A 21,341-nucleotide genomic window follows, 5' to 3' on the forward strand; every position below is an offset into this window, starting at 1 on the left:
CCCACTGTATATATATATATATATATATATATATGAAACAGATAGTGGTTTGCTGTTGGTCTGCCTGTCATTGCCTGTATTCCTCTAACACAGGGAGATGTTTTCACCTGCAGCAGCTCAACGTCACATGATAGATTGATGCTGACATCTATTAAATAAGGAATCATGTTTCTGAAGATCGGTTAGAAAACAAACATGTCTTACAGAACCAGTTTTTTTTATTATTAAAACAATTGATCAAATTATTTATTACACACTCAAAGGCACTATCAGAGGAATATTTGATACACACAAAAGCAAAGCACAGCTTGCACCGTGCACTATCCTCCGGAGCGTGTTGAGAAGACTGAATCTTTGTGCTAAGATAACCCTGTGGCACAATAGTACAGTTAATTTACAATGCATACATAATTTGAAATCATATGGGGCATAATGTATTCATCAAGGCATAAAGCTGGAAAACATAATGTATTATTTTATGTAAAGGCCTTCAGTTAATTGTAACAATGTTCAGATTTGTATATCTAGAAAGCAATTTATGTATTCCATCCTCTGCTGTTGTCTGAGGGTAATGTTATTTTTTCAAACAACAATGTGTTGTTTCTAACTTATTGACTTCTAACTTACAGTTGAATTCACAAATTCAAGTTTTCAAAGTATTTCAAGGAATAATGAATAATGATTAATAACTAAATAATAATCAATAGATAATAACATGAATCCTTGTTCATTATGTATTGCTTCTTAATTCCTTCTGTATTTCTTAGAATAAAGCAAAAGTTGTATTCATTAAATATCATGCATTGCATTATAAAACAAAACTTTTGTATGACCAATAAGCAATGCAAATTATTATTGTGTCTTTTATTTTTTGAAGTGCCATTCAGACCATAGCTACTTTACTGTATGGAATTCTACTATCACAGGGGCGCGTCATAGCGTTTCATTTCCAGTCGAGGGCAGCAATATGCACGCAGCGAGCTCCACTGCTGGGGAGAAGAAGGAGGCGACAGGAAAGGAAAACGAAGAAGAAGAATAACAAGAGCAGGAAGAAGAACATTGGCAACAACCTAACAACTTCCAACCTTACTACAGCTCGGCTGCCTGTAAACGTATTACGGTCATTAGTCAACATGCCTTTGGATGTTCATTGTGTCCGTGTGTTGTTTGTTGTGGACACTGCCATCGCCACAGACGCATGCAAATGAATTTAGAATGGCTATTTTTAACGAGCCGAGCTAGCTGTGCTAGCTAGCAGCTATTATCGCTAGGCTTTGTCGTGGCAACGGAGGTAACTAGCTCGTTATTGGAGTGAGTTATTGTTATCAAACGTTAAGCAAGCAAGTGTGAATATGGCGATTGTCTCTGGATCCTGTGTTCGAGTCAACGGGTCCCGAAGTGGGCCCTCTGTGTCAGCCTCGCCCGCTGGGACGGTGGGACAGTCCCAGCCCATGATAGCGGTGTGGGAATGGCAGGATGATCTGGGCCACTGGCGGCCGTACAGCGGCCAGGTGAGCGGACACATCGAGCGGAGTCTGACCCCCAGACAGGGCCCGAGCGGAGGGGGCCCCAGCCCCACCAGCATCTGTCTCGGACAGTCAGACCCTACACTGTCACCCTATCTCATAGACGTACCCAGCTTGAAGCAATTTCGGCAAGACACAGGTAAAACGGCTGGTGGCAGATGCTCATTTGCACACTGTTTGCATGTTCAATCCGGTAGTGCCTCGCAGAGGTTCAGTAAGTAGCTAACAGGCCTTATGTGGGAAGCGGTTTAGCTGGGGGTTAATCTTACCAGTAAGGTGATCGGTGATCAGTCAACGTTGTCTATTCAAACATCGACCTTGGGGTCCTTATGGACAGTATATTACCACTGTGTTTTTGTTGTTGGGGATAATAACAACTTAGTGTAGCATTCAATCCATTTGAATTATTTCGCTGGTTAGTTTAATTATTTATTGGCCTATATTGTATGTTTGTTATGTCTGTTTTTGTTTGTTCTGTCTCACATTGTGCTGTGTTTTCTTTTGTAACTTATTTTCATAATTTATCTATGAATGTGAAGCACTTTGTGACTGTGTATTTAATAAAATGCTTCATAAATAAAGCCTTATTATTTTACTTAGTTACCCACTGTATCATAGCCTAGACATTTGTGTGATGACCGATCCAGCATGACTGTGCTCAATACAGGCGTCAACAGGGCATGGAGGTCTAATAATAGAGCCGACAATGTCGTGTGAATGTTGCATCTGTGATCCTAAAGACATTAAGACTTTTTGGACAACCATAAATTATTCACGGAAACGTTGTGTCATTGACTTTAATGAGATGTCAACAATGATGCATATGTTTATAAATTTTCTAGATTTTCATGAGCCTAGTCAAGGGTCGATATGGTATAACGGAATTAATTGATCCCTGGGAAAATTGGGTCACATTACAGCTTGTTTTTAAAAGAACCAAACAACGTGGTTTCACTATCTATTTAAAAATGTGAAGCTAGGCAAAGGTCACAGGAAATGATAATGTTCCCAGTTTGTAAAAACCCTAACACTGAGTCATCATTGTATTCACTTTTTTGTGTTTGATTATGTTACAAATGGTTAGTTCAGCAACCAAACTGCTAGACTCACTTTTCTGTGTATATTGTTACATTGATATCCCTTGATTCTGTTTGATAACTTGTTTTCTTTTGTGAGGCATGTACTGCTGTGAGACATCTGTGCAGGTCATAGGTTGATACGCATGCATAACGAAGTAAACACTTATCCATAAAACTCTCCTAGGAAACATGCCTGAGTTGCTGTTTTATGGAAGAAACCCCGCATATCACCAGACTTGTATCGTGTTTCCTCCAGGAAAAACCCGCTCTGTGCGGCGCTCCCTGTTCCCCCAGTCCTCCGGGCTGGGCAGCGGCGTCTACTGGGAGTGGGCCAACGACGAGGGCGGCTGGACACCGTACGAGACGCGCACCTCCATCCTGCTGGAGCACAGCTACCAGGCACGGCAGGGCACGGCCGACCTCGGCCTGCACGGCTACAACTACATCGTGGACCTCACGTCGCTGGCCCAGGTCAACAAGGCCAGCGGGTTCAGGCGGCAGGTGCGGCGCCAGTGCAGCCTGCCGTACCCGCTGGCCTCCGCCGGGCATGCGGCCGGCCCCTCGGGGCCCGCCTGCTCCTGCCACCAGTGCTTGAGCCACAGCAGCACGGGGCCGATGCCGAGCCGCTCCCGCCACTCCCTGTCCTCCAACCAGCTCAACCGGCCCAGCCTCCAGGGGCCCGGGAGGGCCATGGCGGCGCACCCGGCCTCCGTCTACTCCCCCTACCCGAGGAGACCCCTCTCCGTCGGGGGCTTGTCCTGGGGTAGCCCCTGGCCTCCGCCGTCCACCGGCGCACACGCCTCTGGCCCGATGCAAAGCAACTCCGGAAGTGCAAATGGATTGAGGTAGGGTGGCGCTCTTCTGGTCATCCCATTATGTTGGTTCAGCGTTGTGTTGTCGAGTGAATGCTTTTAATGTTTGGCTGTGAGAGGTACTCTTGTTGAAACCTGAGTGGGCATTTGCACATTGAGCCCAATCTTTCCACAAGTGAGTACTGGAGAGCTCTGCTGAAATGCATGTTAAATTAAATGAGTGCAGTCTGTACTAGATACAAACTGGATACCAGATAGTGGCTCCGGTAAGGTGGACTATATTTCCTCATTTGCCTGCGTTTTACCGTCTCTCGTCAGGAATTGAGTTGTGCAGAAATATGAAACATTTCTTGTGAGTCAAGTTTCCTCGTTGTGATGAAATATTGTCTGGATGTTTCCCCAGTGCATACAGTACATTTTATGTTCGGTTGTAACTTGCTTCAGAACAAGTCATCGAATGTGTGTTGCAACAAGGTCTTCTCAGAGTGTGTAGCCCAACTAATCAGAGCCAGACACGGGGCTTTTTGGAACAATAACAAGGAAGATGATGTCCAAGATTGGATTTCAGTTCATGACTTGAAAGTCATGAGAGTCCCATCAGTTAATGTTGAGGACCAGTGCTTTTAGCAAAAAGTCGTCAACAACCAATCTTCTCATCGTCAAAGCTTTCCTTTTTTATGAAGTTTAAAGTAATGTGTGTACAATACACAATACAACAGCACATCACATGCTAGGGCTAACAGTCCCCCTGCAACACGGGGGAAATTAAGCATGAACAATTAAACAGAACATCTGTTGTGATTGCAGCAGCGCTGCGAACATTCCCTTTGCTGTGCTTAGCTTGCTTCATGTCGTAGACGGGCATATTATTCATCCCTGCTCGCCCTCGGTGCATCATAATGCCTGCGATGTGAACTTAAAACATGTCTTTTTAAAAAGTGGTTGGGCTAGCACTCATCAAAAGCTTAATTTCGATGCTAAAAGCATTCTCTGCTTATGCTTGGAGCAGCTGTGTAGTGAGGTAAAAAGGACATGCCTTTCACATTTCGGAACACCGTGCTCATCGTATTGTCTGGTGCTTTTCCTGTTTCCTTCAGAAGTGTCTGTGCTATCTGGGAAATGTTGCAATTGTATTGCTGGGCCCTTTGATTGATGTCTGATTGTATCACCGTTTGGGTTTCTAAACGCAAACATCTTTTGTTGTGTTTCATGTGGTCTGATTGCAAAAATAGAAAATACACTGCATAGCAATGTATAGAATGTGAGCAGAGCATTTTTTTCATCGTCATGCAGGCATTGCTTTGTCCTTTGGTGCACGTCTTTGTCTGTGTCTCACTCTCTCTCCTCTCTCTCCCTCTGTCTCCTCTGTCTGTCACTCTTTATCGTGGGCGAAGAAACAAGCTGTTTAAACTGATCTTGTGTTCTTTGTAATTTTCCACACATCAATGAATTGCCACGTTGGCTGATCGTTGCCCTTAAGAATGTAAACCCGGGGTTCTGGACTGTGTGTGAGATAGCAGATGCTGCATCTGTTGCACATTTCTAATTTAGCACCACACTTTCATGAAAAGGCTAACATAGCAGTAAGCCTGTCTGCTGCTATGTAATCAAAGGTTTATGGGGATTGCTTTCCGCTTAACGTGACAACTTCAATGGGGATGGAGACACCTGGAGTGCTTGAACTGTTGGCAGCTGATCGATCTGGACGATTCCCCGAGGGCAGGCATAGCCCTAATGGTTCATGGGACACAGCTAGCGGGGAAAGGAGCGGTCTGTCACCGCAGAAGAGCCGCCAGGTGGGATGTATCAAACATGGGTCGAACTCTGGGATTACTTTGATTTGTTATATATGGCAAAGTGTTTGTATCGCCAGGTTGTTTTTTTGTTCTTTCAACCGATTTTTAGAGCAAAAGAAAAAGAAGATAATACCGCTTGTCGAATTAATTACACAGGGCGGGTAAGCAGTTTGCATCGTTAAGCGGTTTCGTGGTGTCACGGGGATGAGGCCACGAGCGTAAGAACGATGCAGGTACACGGGGAATGAACAGACACACGACGAGACAACGGCGCTTTCATTTAAACATTTAAAACGGTCGTCGAGTTAAGCCACCGAAGCTGATGCCCGCTTCAAACTCCGAGGCCTTACGGTGCGACTTAGCAGGGGTTGTTTTCTTTGTGCATCTGATGATTTGAGTTATTTCCCCCTGTTTTTCTTCCCTTTCCTGCAGTGTTCCTGCAATCCCTGTCCAGCTGAGCGGATCCACCAGCATGACCTCCGCCCTTGCAGGTAAAGAGGTCGCGGGCCATCCGTCCCAAATCCCGCTTCCCCTCTTCTGTGCCGCAGGGCCCCCTGTCAGCCACCACCACCCCCCCCCCTTGGCTAGCATACAGCTTCATGATCTGGGTTTATGCTATGCTGGGGCTAACTTTTTTTCTTAATCAGTCAGCCTGCATAGGAGTAGCGTTTTGCCCCCGCACAGATGCCATGTACGGGTTGCCAGCACGTTTAGCTATGAAGGCAAAGTTACATTAAGTTAAGTTTCTGTTCATTTAGAAGATTTGTGTGTCTTGTTGGAGATGCCAATAACAAACCAGTTCAGGTGGTTCTACTGCCCAGGCTACCCTTACAGTCGATGCATATACTGCTGAACAATAACAAGGGGTTTGTCTGCATTCAGCACTTTTTAAAATGCCATCGCCTGTACATATGGAGCTTGCTCGCCCACCCTCAAATGGGATAGAATAGCTTCACAGATGAGTTTGTTTGTTTGTTTGTTTGTTTGTTTCCTAAGCAGCTTTAGTATTAATTTTTTCACGGAGGGGGTGGTGGATTTTTGGTTTACAAGACAAATAGAATATGTTTAAAGGATTTCCAATGAACTGCTAGCAGTGGGTAAGCGCTTACTTTTTATTGTCACTGCACTTAAATGGATTCATCGAACAAAGCCATTGTTATTTCTTTCGGAATCCATAACCAATATCACATTGAGCTTAAATCCGCCTGGTGTAATTTGTTTAGATGTGAAACAATATTGTATAACAAAAATATAGTCAACGCTGATTTAATTGTCGCAGGCTTTTGCCCCGACTATTATTACTATTGAATGGTGACCCCGTCTTTGGCTTTATCAGGCTCGCACAATGAAGTGAGTACAAAAGCTAATGTTGTGACAGCAGCATATTTTTAACGTGTGACACAGGACTTGTTAAGAACTCCATCGTCTATTACAGGAGCAAGCGCTTGCTATAATGGTACAAGTGACAACAGAACTTCCCCTGAGGGGGAAATTGGAGAACATCTCCCACGTGGAATTCAGTTCTGTTGACCTTTTTATTCTCAAAGAACAAAGCCGCTGCGACTCGTTTCTGTTTTTTTCCCTCCTTAATGCCGACATCCCCAATGAAAGGAGCGCAAGCAGTCAGCAGACAGTGTTACTTCCTGCGCACAAGTCCCAGTCTGTCTAGCCAACGGCAGATGGATGTGTTCCTTCTGTGCCGTCGACTTCCATTGTTGTCTATGCCATAGTGTTCCGGGACTCTTTTCTCCCCCTTTCTCCCTGCTAAATAGCTGTAGAGACCCAGTGAGGCAGGGCTTGTTGTTTTTTTTCCCCCTCTGCATTGCTGGATGACTCAATTGAAAGGATGTCTCTTGTATTGGGTTTTCTGGACAGCAATGGAAGTCTCGGGACACCATAGTTTGGAGTGGTCCACAATAACAAAGAAAATGTACAGTGTGTTTTTGGGCTTTGAAGATATTGACTGACTGAAGTTCACATTATTAATTTATCAAGTGCATGAAATGTTTATACAGAAAAGTTTTAGTTTATATTGTATTTAATCCTCAATTTATTTAGTCTGACCAAATAAATAGTTAATTATAGTCAATAAAAGGAAAATGAAGATGACGCGTGAGATGGAATGACATCTCATCTCAGAGGCAACATCAGACAACCCGGCTCGCTGACTCAAACATACAGTCTCGTGTGGAAGTTGAGGAACGGCCCTCCCTTCCCCCCTCCCCCACGCTACCGCTTTCCTCCAAAAGACTCCTACATATCTCATACCTTTTGATTTCTTCCTCCTCCTTTGCATACCTCCACTGGCTCCTCCACACCCTTGCCTCCTTCCCTTTCCTTCCCCTCTATCCTGCACCCTAAACCCTCCTCCCCTCCCCCCCTCCCCTAACAACACCGACCCCCTCCTCCCTAACCCACTCCCCACCCCATCATCCCACCCTGCTCCACTCCAGGCATGGCCTCCATTTTGATGTCAGCAGTGGGCCTGGGCGTGCACTTCACCGGCGCCCCCCTCCATCACCAACAGCAGCCGCAGCCGCAGCAGCAGCTACAGCCGCAGCCACCCGTGCTCCTTCCCCTTCCTCCGCCTCTCCTGCCCCCAGGCGGCAGCAGCAGCACCACCAGCACCACCAGCAGCAGCAGGCCTAGCAAGGCCCACAGCACCAGTGGCGGCGGGGGTGGAGGTGGTGGTGGTGGCGGCGGTGGTGGTGGTAGCAGCAGCGGCACCACCAGCAGCAGCAGCAGCAGTTCAGTTAGGAGAGCAAAGAGGCAGCACAGGAGAGGTAGCTACTGACAGCCACCAACACCCCCACCCTGTTCTTCTCCCTCCCTCCCTCCCTCCCTCCCTCCCTCCCTGCCTCCCTCCCATTACCACCGCAGATCCGACCGCCTGCCCGTCTGTCCGCCTGCGCTCTCTGCCACCCACCGCCATTTGCCTTATGGGGGGCCGTCCATCATCATCATCATCATCATCATCATCATCATCATCATCACCATCACCATTCCCATTGCTACAATTTGCATCCGTCTGCTTTTGCTCCACTTTGAGTTCTGCCGCAGCAGTGCATTCCCGCATTGAGAGCAGGCCTTCCAGCAGCCAGGAAACATGTTCCAGCATTTATGTCTTTTTTAGCGGAGTGGGGAAGGGTTGGGGGGTTGTTTGCGTTTATCAGCTATTGGCCGTGGTCCTCCGACCACGGCCAATAGGGTTTCCATCTCTTTTTTCTTTGTATTAATGCAGTCTATAAGTTGTCATTGACCAGGCTAGTAGGATGGGCTATAATTGTCTCCCACTCTCAAGTCCTTCACAGAGAATCGCCAAATTAACACAAACACAACACCGTTGGAGAATGTGTCTGTCTAGAGAGTAGTAGCACTCTCTGAGGCAGAGTAAATATGCTGGGAAGGAGTACATTTTTTTTCCAGGATGGTCATTTCCTGTCTCGATTAAAAACGGATAATATGACTCACTTGAAAAAATGCGGGGGAAATTTGTTTAAATATAAGTTTCGGTACACGTCTTAACGTTTAATTAACTTATCAATCGTGATTGGATGATTTTGTCTTTCCTTGTCTCCGCATATTTATAAACACAATTTTTTTTTTGTTCAATCTCCTTTTTAGGAATATTTGCATGTTTCTTAAGATTTGTATAAATAATTCATCGGGCTCCCCAAGTGTGCATGCTGTGTGTAAACAAGTCATTAAACTAGTCGGAATCAAATCACAGGATTTTAAAGTCGTTTCACACTTGCTTTAGTGTAAGGAGAGAGACTGAGAGAGACCGAGAGAGAGAGACTGATTGAAGAAGAGCGTGAGAATCAACATAAGATATGCAGCACTAGGGGGCGACCTGACGATGGCATGTCTGGAACCTCTTCGCTCCTGTAACCATCGCTGGCACTAGCAGTAGTTCTATCAGCATGTGGTCGACTCAGCGCCTCCCCTGCATGTTTTACTTCTGCTTGGAGGCCCCTACTCAGTTCCACTGTGCAATCTGCCAATCAGCCCTGGAATATTCTACTCACAACACTTGACCATCCACATTCTGTCTCGTAAACAGAGTAGGCCTGAAAAGAGATTTTTGTTTATTTTCGTTCTGTCCCGTCACTCCCTACATGAAGGAAAATCCCTTCACTTATCCACCTCACCTCATCCCATCCCATTTCGACAGAGTCTCTCCTAAAACCCTTTTGGTTTGTTTTTGTGTTTTTCCACCCTACGGATGTCTCACTGAACACCACCTTTACTTGGGGGGGGTGATGTTTTTATCCAGCCCATTCTGTTCCCTGCTGATTCTGTCTCCTTTACCCTCCATTCCTGTGTTCCTTCCTCAGCCTCCAGACCAGAAGACGTCATCCAACGATACATGGAGCACCTACCCCAGGCCCCCGACGAGGTAGACCTTTTCACCTCAGGTTTTCGAAAGAATCGATCACTCTCTATATTCAGTTTTCATATTTCTGCTTCCAGCATTGGACTCGACCGAGAGTCCTGTATTTCCTTGAGAAAACGAAAAGGGACGGGTTTTTTTAATTAACAAGATGATTATCTCAGAACTCTGAGAAAGCTTTCCAAGAAAAAAAGAAATCTCCTGTTTCTGAAAAACGAGATGATTATCTCAGAACTTTGAGAAAAGTATTCATGGTGAAAAGAAATTGGTTGTTTTTCCGAATTAACGAGATGTGTGAATGGAATTACTTAAAGACATGAATATCTCCCTATGCTTAAAACACCAATCAAACTAAAACTGGATTAAACCAAACATGCGGGATATTTTTTCCTCCAAACATCCATTTCTGTTTGAAATCAAGCTCTCAATTGAATGACGGCTGCTCTTGGGTTTTTTAAGATATCTCATGAATTCAGAAAAACGGCGTGTGTTTTTTTTTCTTGAAGAATTCTTTCAGAATTCTGAGATGATAATGTGATTGATTATGAAAAAAAGCAGCAGACACATTCCTTTCGGATAAAAACCTTTCTCTGACTACTGAGATAATTTCTTCCAAAAGACAGGTCAAACATTTCTGAAGCGCACGTATTGCGCCCAGTAGGATTCTATTCACGCTCTTCTACCTGATGTGTTTATTCGGAAAAAGAACAGGACTCTGGGGTCTTGATGGGAAACGTGACCTGACCGGCCTGTAACCAAATAACACCCCCTACTTCCCCATTCCCATTCCCGTGCAGGACTGCATTATCTGCATGGACCATCTGTCCAGCCCCTCCAGCTATGAGGCGGTGTCATCAGAGAGCGGCGGCCCGTGCATCCTGCCCGAGACTGTGGGCAAGTTCATCACGTGCGGACACGCCCTGCACATGCTCTGCATGCTGGCCATGTACAACAATGGAACCAAGGTGTGGGCGCAGCCGCCGTTTGTAGTGGTTTGTTTTTAGACGGTTTGACGTTGCATGGATTATTGACAGTATGGTCACATTGGGTAGACTTTAATCTCACAAATCAGACTTTTAGATATATTATGTAAATTCCGGTGGGAGATGAGCTTAAATCTAGGGTGAGCAAGGCATATTTGTTTTTATTAGTTTCATATCTGTTTCAACCAGTCGGGTTGCTTCAGGCATGGATCTGTTATCGTCTTATTCTGTCTGAACACCGACCTTCTTAGGCAAAGGGTCTGTAGGGTTTTAAATCGACACCTTGTGGTCTTGCCGCTGTAGAAATGCTCAATAAAATCCCGTTCTGAAAGCTTCTTCCTGTCACTCAAATGAGTTTCTCTTTCTCGGTAGAATACCTCAGAAACACAGCAGAAAAGCCAGGTGTAACTCCGGCCCTTTAGGTTTGTGGTATCCTGGCCATGCTCCTGTGCCGTCTCTCCCCAGATCGAGGCCAGGGAGGAACATTTGTGTCCCCTGTTCACTTCTCTCGATGTCACTCTTTGTTTTAGTCCTTTTGAAGGAGTTCTGGAATTTTATTTTATTTTATGGACAATTTGTCCTTATTTAGTTAGAGTTGATTTTAATTTTATAAAAAAAAACATTACCTTGTGAAAGTGGCTTCAAAGTATTTCCCGATCCAATGTTAAGCCCACAATCGATGCTCAGAACCTGTGCCAGCGTGCTCCAAACTTGCCAGTTGGTGCTCCCAGAACCGTGTCAAAGGATTACCCCAACAAAATATAAACAAGTTTCAGGCATGCCAGGTGTGCATGGCTCCAGACCAGACCTTCCTCCCTCTCTCTGTCTCTGCCTCTCTGGCTTCCTCTCTGGCATCCTCTCAGTCCGTCTCTCTCTCTCTCTCTCTCTCTCTCTGTCTCTGTCTCTCTCTGTCTCTCTCACTCTCGCTCTGTATGTCTCTCGCTCTCTGTCTTTCTCGTTCTGTCTCAGCAGGTTGAAGTGGTCAAGGGTTTCAATATTATTATTTATTTAATTTTCTCTCAGCCAAAGTTCCCCTTTGAGAATTACTTCAATATTTACTAACTCAATAATATTACAATTAATTGTTCCTTTATTTAATCAGGTTACTCCCATTGAGATAAAATATTGTTATTTATATATAAATACCTATTTATTTATTTTTCCAAGATGGCAGCCAAGTTGCCTTCCATCTGGTTGCATGGTATTTATTTCCCCTGTCTCATGTTTGGCCCCGTAGGACGGCAGCCTCCAGTGTCCCTCGTGTAAGACCATTTACGGCGAGAAGACGGGCACTCAGCCCAAGGGCAAGATGGAGATCTACAGCATTGGCCAGTCCCTGCCAGGCCACCCCGACTGCGGCACCATCCAGATCATCTACAGCATTCTTCCGGGCCTCCAGGTGCCTCCAAGCTCTCCCCTCTCCCCCTGGTTTATCTCTTGTTGTATCGGCGCCCAGAGTATTATGGGTAACGGAGAGCCAAACTCCATCACTACTTGTTGCTTGGTTTGCATTGGGTAAACCATCACACATGTCAATGGTTGGATAAACATTGATATGGTGATCTGTATCAATGGATATGGTGGATATGGATATGGTTTCCCACATGCCCTGAGTTAAACACACTCTAGGGATTTGTTTCTCACCTAGAGGAAGTCATTTATTGCAAACCATTCTACAAGTGGTGTTTGGTGTTTCCCATAAAAGAGCAGAATTTGTGTTTTTGCCGTTGAAATGGTAGTTTAGAGAAATGCATTGTGTAAGGCCTAGAAGGACTTGCTACGCATCCACATTGCTCTTCGAGTTACAGGCCATAGATGCTCACGTCACCACATAGTTGGTTGAACAGTTTATAATGCATGTCACTTGAATATGCAACATTTCAAACAAAATACTGGTATTTAAACCTTTTGACTACTAATATTTACACTGGCTTTTTCACATTCGAAAGAGGCAACCAGTTCTTGTTGTAAAGTAAGCAGCCCATCTCTTTGGCTGCAATTGCCTTCCGATGTTACTCTTAATGCATATCCCCTTCGTACCTGCAAAAGTATCCTTTTAATGTAGTCTATAATTTAATGGCTTAATATAATCTCTTCACGGACCTCATAATGATGCCTATTCCTATGTGTTTGGCAAACCCTAATAGCCAGGTTTTGCCTTTTCATTAATCTCTGTAATCTCTGCGGTAATGTAGTCAATATGTATGAATTAATGCATTAGAGAAGTGTTTTCCGAGCATATTGATGCCGACACCTCACAGATGCGCTTTTGTGTCGCGAAAACAACAAAAACTGAACATGCACGCCAAGAAGGTGTGTGTGTGTGTGTGTGTGTGTGTGTGTGTGTGTGTGTGTGTGTGTGTGTGTGTGTGTGTGTGTGTGTGTGTGGGAGTGGGAGTGGACCGGACGTGGCTCCGTGTGGTGCCAGCTGGTGTGCATGGTGTAATTAGCTGAGACAGGCCTCAGAGCTACTCTGTCTACCATCGCTCCCAAGAAATGCAGCTAATGCATGTCTCCCCTCCCCCCATCCCCAGGGCCCGGAGCACCCCAACCCTGGCCAGCCGTACACCTGCAGGGGCTTCCCGCGCTTCTGCTTCCTCCCAGACAACGACAAGGGCCGCAAGGTAAACTGTCCGGGGCCCCCGGGGCTGTGTGGGATTTAAGGGTGTCCAGCAGTTTGACCCGTGCCTAGCTTAGTACCGTGGTTTTCAGACTGTGGATCAGGGGATAGCCACCTTTACAATTATAAAATGTTTATTAGACAATATTTAAGGGGAAAATGATGACCATGATATCGATTTACATTTAGGGCATTTAGCAGACGCTCTTATCCAAAGCGACTCATCTCTTTTGATGATCATCATCTCTTTTCGGACATGAGGATGACAACTCCTTTGCCTATTTCGTCCATCATGGCATGGAAATGTCAGTGGAACTTCTGGTTTAGCATTTTCTGAAAGCCCAGATTTCCTATTTGATTCCTATACAAGAGGATTTATTCCAAGTTGAACCTCAGTGAATACAGCTCCGTGTCACCAAAGCAAGTAGGGGTAAGGCCTCTTGCTCAAGGATGCTCCCAGGTAGACTGTGAAGCTGGGGGACGCTGGCTAATGTTTGCAGATGGTTTAGTGAGGTCTGTGCTCCAGCGTGGGTATACATTGTTTAGGTTGCATATCGGCTAGGGCTGGGTGATTAATCGATCTTTGATCGCGATTTCGATTTTAGCGTCAAACGATCACAAAATTAACATAATCAAGTTTTTCGTTAAAAAAATAAATATACATTAATATATATATATATATTTTTATGTTTAGGGAAAGGGCAGAACAGCTGGATACATATCTGTGTATTATTTTAAATTGGAACATTTTCTTATTGATCATTTTGTGTAATCTTTTAAGGCGAAATTTGAAAGTTCTGTTACAAAGTTTTTTTTGGGAGAAACATGCTGAATAAATACAACATGTTTTCAAACTCAAAAATAATCGTTTGAATAATCTTGATTTCAATATTGACCAAAATAATCGTGATTATGATTTTTCCCATAATCGAGCAGCCCTAATATCGGCCCACGATCAATTATCTTATATTATACCTCTTCACAAGACGGTATCACGTCTATAATCAGGGAGATTACCGATGGGATCGCTGTACAGATCTTCATCTTCATTATCATTGAGTGGGAGAATTTCACTTCCCTCAAGGGCACAGTTTTAAGTGCAGTTGGTTGTAAAGAAATTACTTTCTTTACTTTGCTGTACTTTATTTTCTGCTGGGTGGGTCGATCAGTCTCCTCGTGTCATCTCAGGGTGGGCAATGTGAAAACACACACACATATACACACAATGCAAAAACGTCTTTGCCCAATTTAAACGTACAGCAATATATCAATAAAACCTTGGTAGGGGTTGGGGAGGTATTGAAATTGCTGTTGAATTGTTCACGCTTGCAGAAAGGCGTGACTAAGTATGAATGTGCAATTACCTCTCGCCGTCTGCTGCTGTTGTTGTCAAAGCCCTGACTACAGCATCCTTTAAGCATGTTTAACTTATGGTAATTAATCATCACAATCGTGTAAATAACCCTCTTTTTAATTTTGTTAGAACTACAAGAAACCAGTTTACGTTGTCTGAAAGGGTGATATTTTGTTTTCCCTGCACACATGCTACATTCATTTTTCAATTTCAATTACATTTTATTTGTTTAGCCGTTAATTACGGTCGCGGTCTCAAAGGGCTTAACAGCCCATACATTTATGGCACCCCTTGACCCTAGCCCCCCAGAGGGAAAGAAAGAACTCCCTTAATTAGCAAGGAAGAGTTCCTAAGGAGGAACAAGGGGGTCGAGATCCCTCCCTCCAGGGATTGGTTAGGAGTGCAATGGGTGCCAGAATTGAAATGCATAGTAATACAAGCAAACATTTTTATTCATTAAGAAAATCTATGGTGATGAGGTGCTGGCCAGTGAGCAGGCATGTTGCAGTCAGGGGGGTCCAGGCATCCAGTCAGTCACTGCAACAGACCATACATCCATTCAGTCATCGCAATAGACCCGGCATCCAGTCACCGCATTGGACCAGACATCCAGTCACAGTCACTGCAACAAACCAGACATCCAGTCACTGCAACAAACCAGACATCCAGTCACAGTCACTGCAACAAACCAGACATCCAGTCACCGCATTGGACCAGACATCCAGTCACGGCAACAAATCAGACATCCAGTCACCGCATTGGACCAGACATCCAGTCACAGTCACTGCAACAAACCAGACATCCAGTCACCGCATTGGACCAGACATCCAGTCACAGTCACGGCAACAAACCAGACATCCAGTCACCGCATTAGACCTGACATCCAGTCACAGTCACTGCAACAAACCAGACATCCAGTCACCGCATTAGACCAGCCATCCAGTCACAGTCACTGCAACAAACCAGACATCCAGTCACCGCATTTGACCAGACATCCAGTCACAGTCACTGCAACAAACCAGACATCCAGTCACCGCATTAGACCAGACATCCAGTCACAGTCACTGCAACAAACCAGACATCCAGTCACCGCATTAGACCAGACATCCAGTCACAGTCACTGCAACAAACCAGACATCCAGTCACCGCATTAGACCTGACATCCAGTCACAGTCACGGCAACAAACCAGACATCCAGTCACCGCATTAGACCAGACATCCAGTCACAGTCACTGCAACAAACCAGACATCCAGTCACCGCATTAGACCAGACATCCAGTCACAGTCACTGCAACAAACCAGACATCCAGTCACCGCAAAGTCAAAGTCAGCTTTATTGTCAATTCCAAAATATGTACAAGACAAATATAGAATCGAAATTGCATTTTGTCTCAGACCCATAGTGAAATAAGTAGAAAAGGATAAAATTAGGTAAAATGAAATTATAGAAGTAATATTTCGAATGAATACATTTTAAATTGTGCAAAAATAATTCTGAATAGTTCAAAGGTAGGCAAACAAAACGGTTAAACAAAACTATATAGATACAATACAGTTAAAAAAGTAAATGGTCCAGTGTTCTTGGGGGCAGATGGGAGGGGGTTTCAGAGTCCAGAGTTTGTGGGGGCAGAGGGAAGGGAAGGGAGAGAGATAAGCTTCCTTACTGCCTGTTGGAAAAAGTCTGGTGGAGCCGGCACGCAGGCTGCGCTACCGTCTCCCAGATGGCAGGAGGCTGAAAAGGCTGTGAGAGGGGTGGCTGGGGCCCCACGATGCTGGCTGCTTTGCAGTTGAGGCGTTGATTGTTGATTGATTGTTCCGTTGATGAGTGGGACACTGATGATCCCACCAGCAGCCTTCACTGTGCGCTGCAGGGTCTTGCGGTTGGATGCAGTGCAGCTCTCATACCACACAGTTATGCAGCTGGTCAGGATGCTCGCAACAGACCAGACATCCAGTCTCAGTCACCGCAACACACTAAAACAGAGAACACAAGAAACCTCCCCGACCTCCTCCATTGCACTGATGAACATCCCGTCATCCCGAACATCCCGAAGAACATCCCGTTTCTGATATAACTGAACTCCGCCTATGGGCGGAGTTCAGTTATATCAGAGACGGGATGTTCTTCCTGGGTAAAAGGAAGGAACTGATGTCCAAGCACACTCCCAAGCCCCACAGTGCAGAAAGAAGAACTAGCTTTTGCCAGTTTGTATTATGGTGCAGTAAGCTGCCGAGTCAAGTCGACAAGCAAGTGACCGGCTGTGATCCGAACAACCTCAAGTACTCCACCCACAAAGAGTGGTGGTGCAGTTCACTAGAGGCCGAACGTCAGTCATGAAAGGCAGATCTGGTTCTTACAAAATCAGTCCCTTTTAGGGTGGGAATTTTCCATTTTAAAAAGTGGTGCCGGTTGTGTTCAGCTTATAAACACAGACCATTACTCTCCATTCAAACAGGACCCACCGGGGATGTTGGGGTACTTTAAGGGAGCCCCCCCCCCCAACTCTGTTCATTTCTACTGCTCAGCGCGGTGCCGAGCGACACCGCGGGCCTTTCACAGCGTGCTCATGTGAAAAACGGTATCTTAGGGTGTGCAGGTCTAGTTTATTTATTGTCACCTTGTCACCTAGCAACCCTGTGTGTGCTGTCCGCCCCCCACGCGGTCTCTGGTGCGTGTGCCTTCGCTCCGAGGCCCCAGCGGTGCGCCTGACTCCCGCGGCTCTCCGCGTTAAGGGTCCCTTGAGAACAGAGGCTGCAGCAGCCCTGGGGGGAAAGCTCCAGAAAAGATTCACTACCGCTCCGCTCACATGAAGCAGCGGGTCAAAAAGAGTCCAAATCCCAAAATGAAAATAAAATACCTTCTTAAAAAGAAAATACAAAAATACCCCCTTTAAATAAACAACACATGCACACGAAAAGGTTTGTTTTTATGAGAAGGTTTTCGCGAAAACCTTCTAAAGTACACTGTGTCCTTCCTCACCTGAATCTCCCTCCTTATCCTCTCCCTGTTCCCAGCCCTAGCTTGTGCGACCACATCTGGTAAACGACCGCATGTAAATGTTGTGGTGGAGCGGCCCGCAGCCCGGCCTGTAACCACTGGGGTTAATAACAAGCCCTTCAGAACAACGCTCATGATAAACGCTGCTGAACGCACCCTCTCTCGCACAGGCTAATGGCCTCCAAAATGATGCTTCTTCTCTCACCCCCCCCCCGTTGTTACCCTGGCCTCAGAAAACAAATGACTTTGGGCATGGCCCGCACCGTCACCGTCAACCTAGGCAGGCCGTCTGTTTTCTACACCTTTTTTGTTTCTGTTCTGCATGAGGTGAAAGCAATGAGGGGCCCCTCATTCCACCAAATCAGTCTTTCAATCAGAGCTCACCCAGGTGGAACCCCGGCCCCCGGCCCTCCAATGTACTCACCCTCCTGTAACGCACACCGATCTTTGATTTGTGGTTTCCACTCGGAGTCGCGTGAGCCACTGCGGTGGGCCAGTGGCCGCAGGTGTGAATTGATGGGGCTCGTTTAGACGCAGCCTCCCCCCCCCGGAGTCTGAAGTCTCTGCTGGGTCTGAACTACTTCCACCTGTCAGCTCGCTACCAGGAGATGCACCGCCCGGATAAAGTGGTTCCTGCCTTTTCTTTTGTTTATTTATTTACCCCCCCTGAATTGTTGTTGTTTGTTGAGATTAAAGAACAGAGAAGCCGGACGGCGTAGCCTCTGTCGGACGACATAACCCTGACGGAATAGTTTATTACGTGGGTGTTGTTGTCGCGAGCCGAGTCTATTTCAGGAGGACGCAGGGATGGGAAGTGACTCGCCCCCTCCCCCCCCTGAGGTCGGCAGGCCGCTCCTAAACACGCCGCTCTCTCGAATTCAATCTGGTGAGCGCGACAAAAGACACGCTGCGGCTCCACTTCTCGCTGGAGCGAGGGTCCACTTCACTCTCGCTCTGAGGCTCAGCGGCCTCATCTCGCCGAATGAGAAGTCGTTTTCCCTGCCGAGCACTGGCGCTTTGGCTCAAACTCATCTTTAGAAAGGGTTGATATTTTTATTTTTCGAAATGTGACTTGGTAGGCGGATGGGAGTTTTTGTGAGGTCCACATTTTTTTTTCTTTTTAAGGATTGAAGGTTGAAGGTTTTGTCCTTTTTATTGTATGGTGAGTAAGACAGGAAGGTATGGGAAATAGTGGGGAGCCCATGCAGCATAGGACCACGGGCAGGAATCAAACCCCGGTCGCTGTGGTAAGGACTGGGCCTTAAAGGACAATGCCGGTGTAAAATGGATCTGGGATATGTTTAATATGATAACGAGTTGGAATGTTCGTTTGGGAGCAAAAAAGCGCGTATAGACGCATTCTTAAGTTGGTTGTTTTTAGCCGATTATACCTAACCGCAATCTAACCCTATACTACCAAAGAAGTGTCGGGCTACTTCTAGCCTTTTAAGTGGTTTAAAGTAGCGATTTAGTTTTTACCATAACAAATGCCCCCATCGTTCAAAGTTTATAGCGTTTTGGTAGAATTGGCTAAAAACAACCAACTTAAGAATGCGTCATCACGCGCTTTTTTGCTGCCAAACAAACATTCCAACTCATTATCATGTTAAACATATCCCAGATCCATTTTACACCGGAATTGTCCTTTAATGGTGCGCACTCTTCCCGGTGAACCGCTAGGGCGCCCCCGGTCCAAAAAGAAGCCAATTAAATGTTTCTGTATGTGTCTTATGAACGCCAGGTGCTGGAGCTGCTGAAGGTGGCGTGGATGCGGCGGCTGATCTTCACGGTGGGCACGTCGAGCACCACGGGCGAGCCCGACACGGTGGTGTGGAACGAGATCCACCACAAGACGGAGATGATGTCCAACCTGTCGGGCCACGGCTACCCGGACCCCAACTACCTGGACAACGTGCTCTCGGAGCTGGCCTCTCAGGGCGTCGCCGAGGCCTGCCTCAAACACCCAGGGGGCAGCTAGGTCTGGGAGGACCGCCTCACCCCCAGCCCCTCTCCTTCTCCATCCGTGGACCACTAAGACTGACCCCCTCCCTCCCCCGACCCCCGATCCCTGTTGACTGTTTCCCGGGTTCAACCTCAACAAACGGCAAAACAAATTAAGTGGTGTCCATTACCATCCACTGGCACGGAGCGGTCGGGTTTTAACTGCGTTATAGGCTGTAGTTGTCATTGTTAGGAAAGGTGAGTTAAGGCTCTGCAGACTACCAAAATCTTCTTGAGAATCCTGTTGTGAGCGAGCGGACGACGGTGGTCAAACCCCCCCCCCCCCCCCCCCCCCTCTCCCGAAGTTGTCATTCCCCCCCAGAACAGTGAACGGCGAGAGATCCTCGTGGAGCACCGACCCTTGGTAACCTATATTTCAGTTTTTCTTGTACTCCACCAAGTGTGGAAAAAGAGGAAAAGGGTCAACGTGGATGCATTCAATGCTACGGAGGATATTTAGGATTTATTATCTTGTCCGGTTTTTTTTTTTTCCATTGAGAGTCTCTCTTGTATACCGGCGTCATGAAAATGGCAGCTTATGTGGGAGATTAAAAAGATCTCATTGAGCACTTTAGTTCTCGCAGTGCAACTAAGTAACATGGTTAGCTTTTCTTTGAATGGTTTGGGGGTTTCTTAATAGGTCATTTATGCAATGAAAAAGAAATGGAGTATTTTGTTTAAACCTTTGTGTTTAGTGCAAGGCAACACTAAAAAATCTATTAGTAATGAGCAGATGTGTATATTTGCCTAATTAATTGTCAAGGCAATATCTTTGTTGTAAATGTTAACCCCAGCCCAAGCCTTTGATAAAAAAAAAAAATGCATTAATTATGCATTGATCTCACTATTGTGGGATTAATCACTCATTGATAACATTATGGAGGTTATTCTTTCTGTAAAACCAATATCTGGCAGAGTTGCCATTCACAAGTAATGGGTTCTGCCCAGACACGTGGACTGTGTTTTAGTCCGAGGGTACCAGACGGGACGAAACGTCAGTTGTATCGACAGAGCCTCGGCTACGTGAACGACACGGTGTGACAATCAAGACGACGGAGGGATAAAAAAAGCTCTTACTCAGACAAAAAGCAAATGTATATTGAACACCAATGTCTTGTTCATGGCTGGCCCACTGCTGCCTGCTCATCTGATTGTTAGCCTGTGTTAATCCTGCCTGTGACACATTGCAGCATTGTCAAACTGAGTCTTGAGATGTATGCAAACCAAGTATGATTTTAGGGGTAAAAATTGATTTCTGCAATAAAGAACGTAAACTGTAGAAACTGTTTTTTTAATTCGAAAGTCTCTGTTTGGTCTGGCTCCATCCCAAACTGATGTCGTTTATAGAACTGACTGGGTGTGATTCTGGGAAACTTCATTCAGGACTATTTTGCTCACTTACTGGTCAAGAACTGAATACCATGTAATTTGATTGCTGGAAATCAACACTGACTATGGAAAATAGTTTTAAAATGGAATCAAAACAGGAAAGAAATCTTGTATGGATTAAGTTACCTCTGAAATCTAGCTTTCTCTGGCTCTCAAATCACCTATCCTACCTTTTATGTCTGCCTGTGTTATTCACACTTTTATCAGTGAGTACACACTTGTGTCCACAAACACATTGTTTTACTACTTGTTGGAGTAGTGTTACAAAATGTCATCATTTCTGAAATTCAGGTTTGAGTATTTTTTGTCCATTCCTGCAAGTAAGGTTTCCCTTTTTCTAAGGGGATTAATTGAAGCACTTGCTGGTCCAACTAAAATTTATAAACTACA

At 45.6% G+C, this 21,341-nt stretch overlaps 1 protein-coding gene across 2 annotated transcripts; it reads left to right on the forward strand.

The window, feature by feature from the left end:
• Positions 1 to 1,039: 1,039 nt before the first annotated feature.
• dtx2 (deltex 2, E3 ubiquitin ligase) lies at positions 1,040 to 20,835 on the forward strand. Of its 2 annotated transcripts, XM_079738349.1 has the most exons (9): positions 1,040 to 1,665; positions 2,862 to 3,450; positions 5,646 to 5,704; positions 7,667 to 7,996; positions 9,551 to 9,612; positions 10,404 to 10,571; positions 11,827 to 11,988; positions 13,124 to 13,213; positions 19,303 to 20,835. In XM_079738349.1, exons 1-9 carry the CDS (start codon positions 1,353 to 1,355, stop codon positions 19,537 to 19,539), a joined length of 2,010 nt encoding a protein of 669 aa, XP_079594475.1. In that variant the 5' UTR covers positions 1,040 to 1,352; the 3' UTR covers positions 19,540 to 20,835. The 2 variants fall into 2 exon arrangements, with proteins under 2 accessions (XP_079594475.1, XP_079594476.1); XM_079738350.1 differs by lacking the exon at positions 7,667 to 7,996.
• Positions 20,836 to 21,341: the final 506 nt, after the last annotated feature.

The sequence above is a fragment of the Pollachius pollachius genome (assembly GCF_949987615.1).
Source record: "Pollachius pollachius genome assembly, chromosome: 6".
NCBI classification, from domain to species: Eukaryota; Metazoa; Chordata; class Actinopteri; order Gadiformes; family Gadidae; genus Pollachius; species Pollachius pollachius.

What these genes read in the sequence shown, in the direction of transcription:
- dtx2 (XM_079738349.1), top strand. Translation starts at nt 1,353, where the DNA reads ATGGCGATTGTCTCTGGATCCTGTGTTCGAGTCAACGGGTCCCGAAGT. An exon ending in TACCCCAGGCCCCCGACGAG is followed by an intron (nt 9,613 to 10,403) that starts GTAGACCTTTTC and finishes ATTCCCGTGCAG; the next exon opens with GACTGCATTATCTGCATGGA. An exon ending in TGTACAACAATGGAACCAAG is followed by an intron (nt 10,572 to 11,826) that starts GTGTGGGCGCAG and finishes TTGGCCCCGTAG; the next exon opens with GACGGCAGCCTCCAGTGTCC.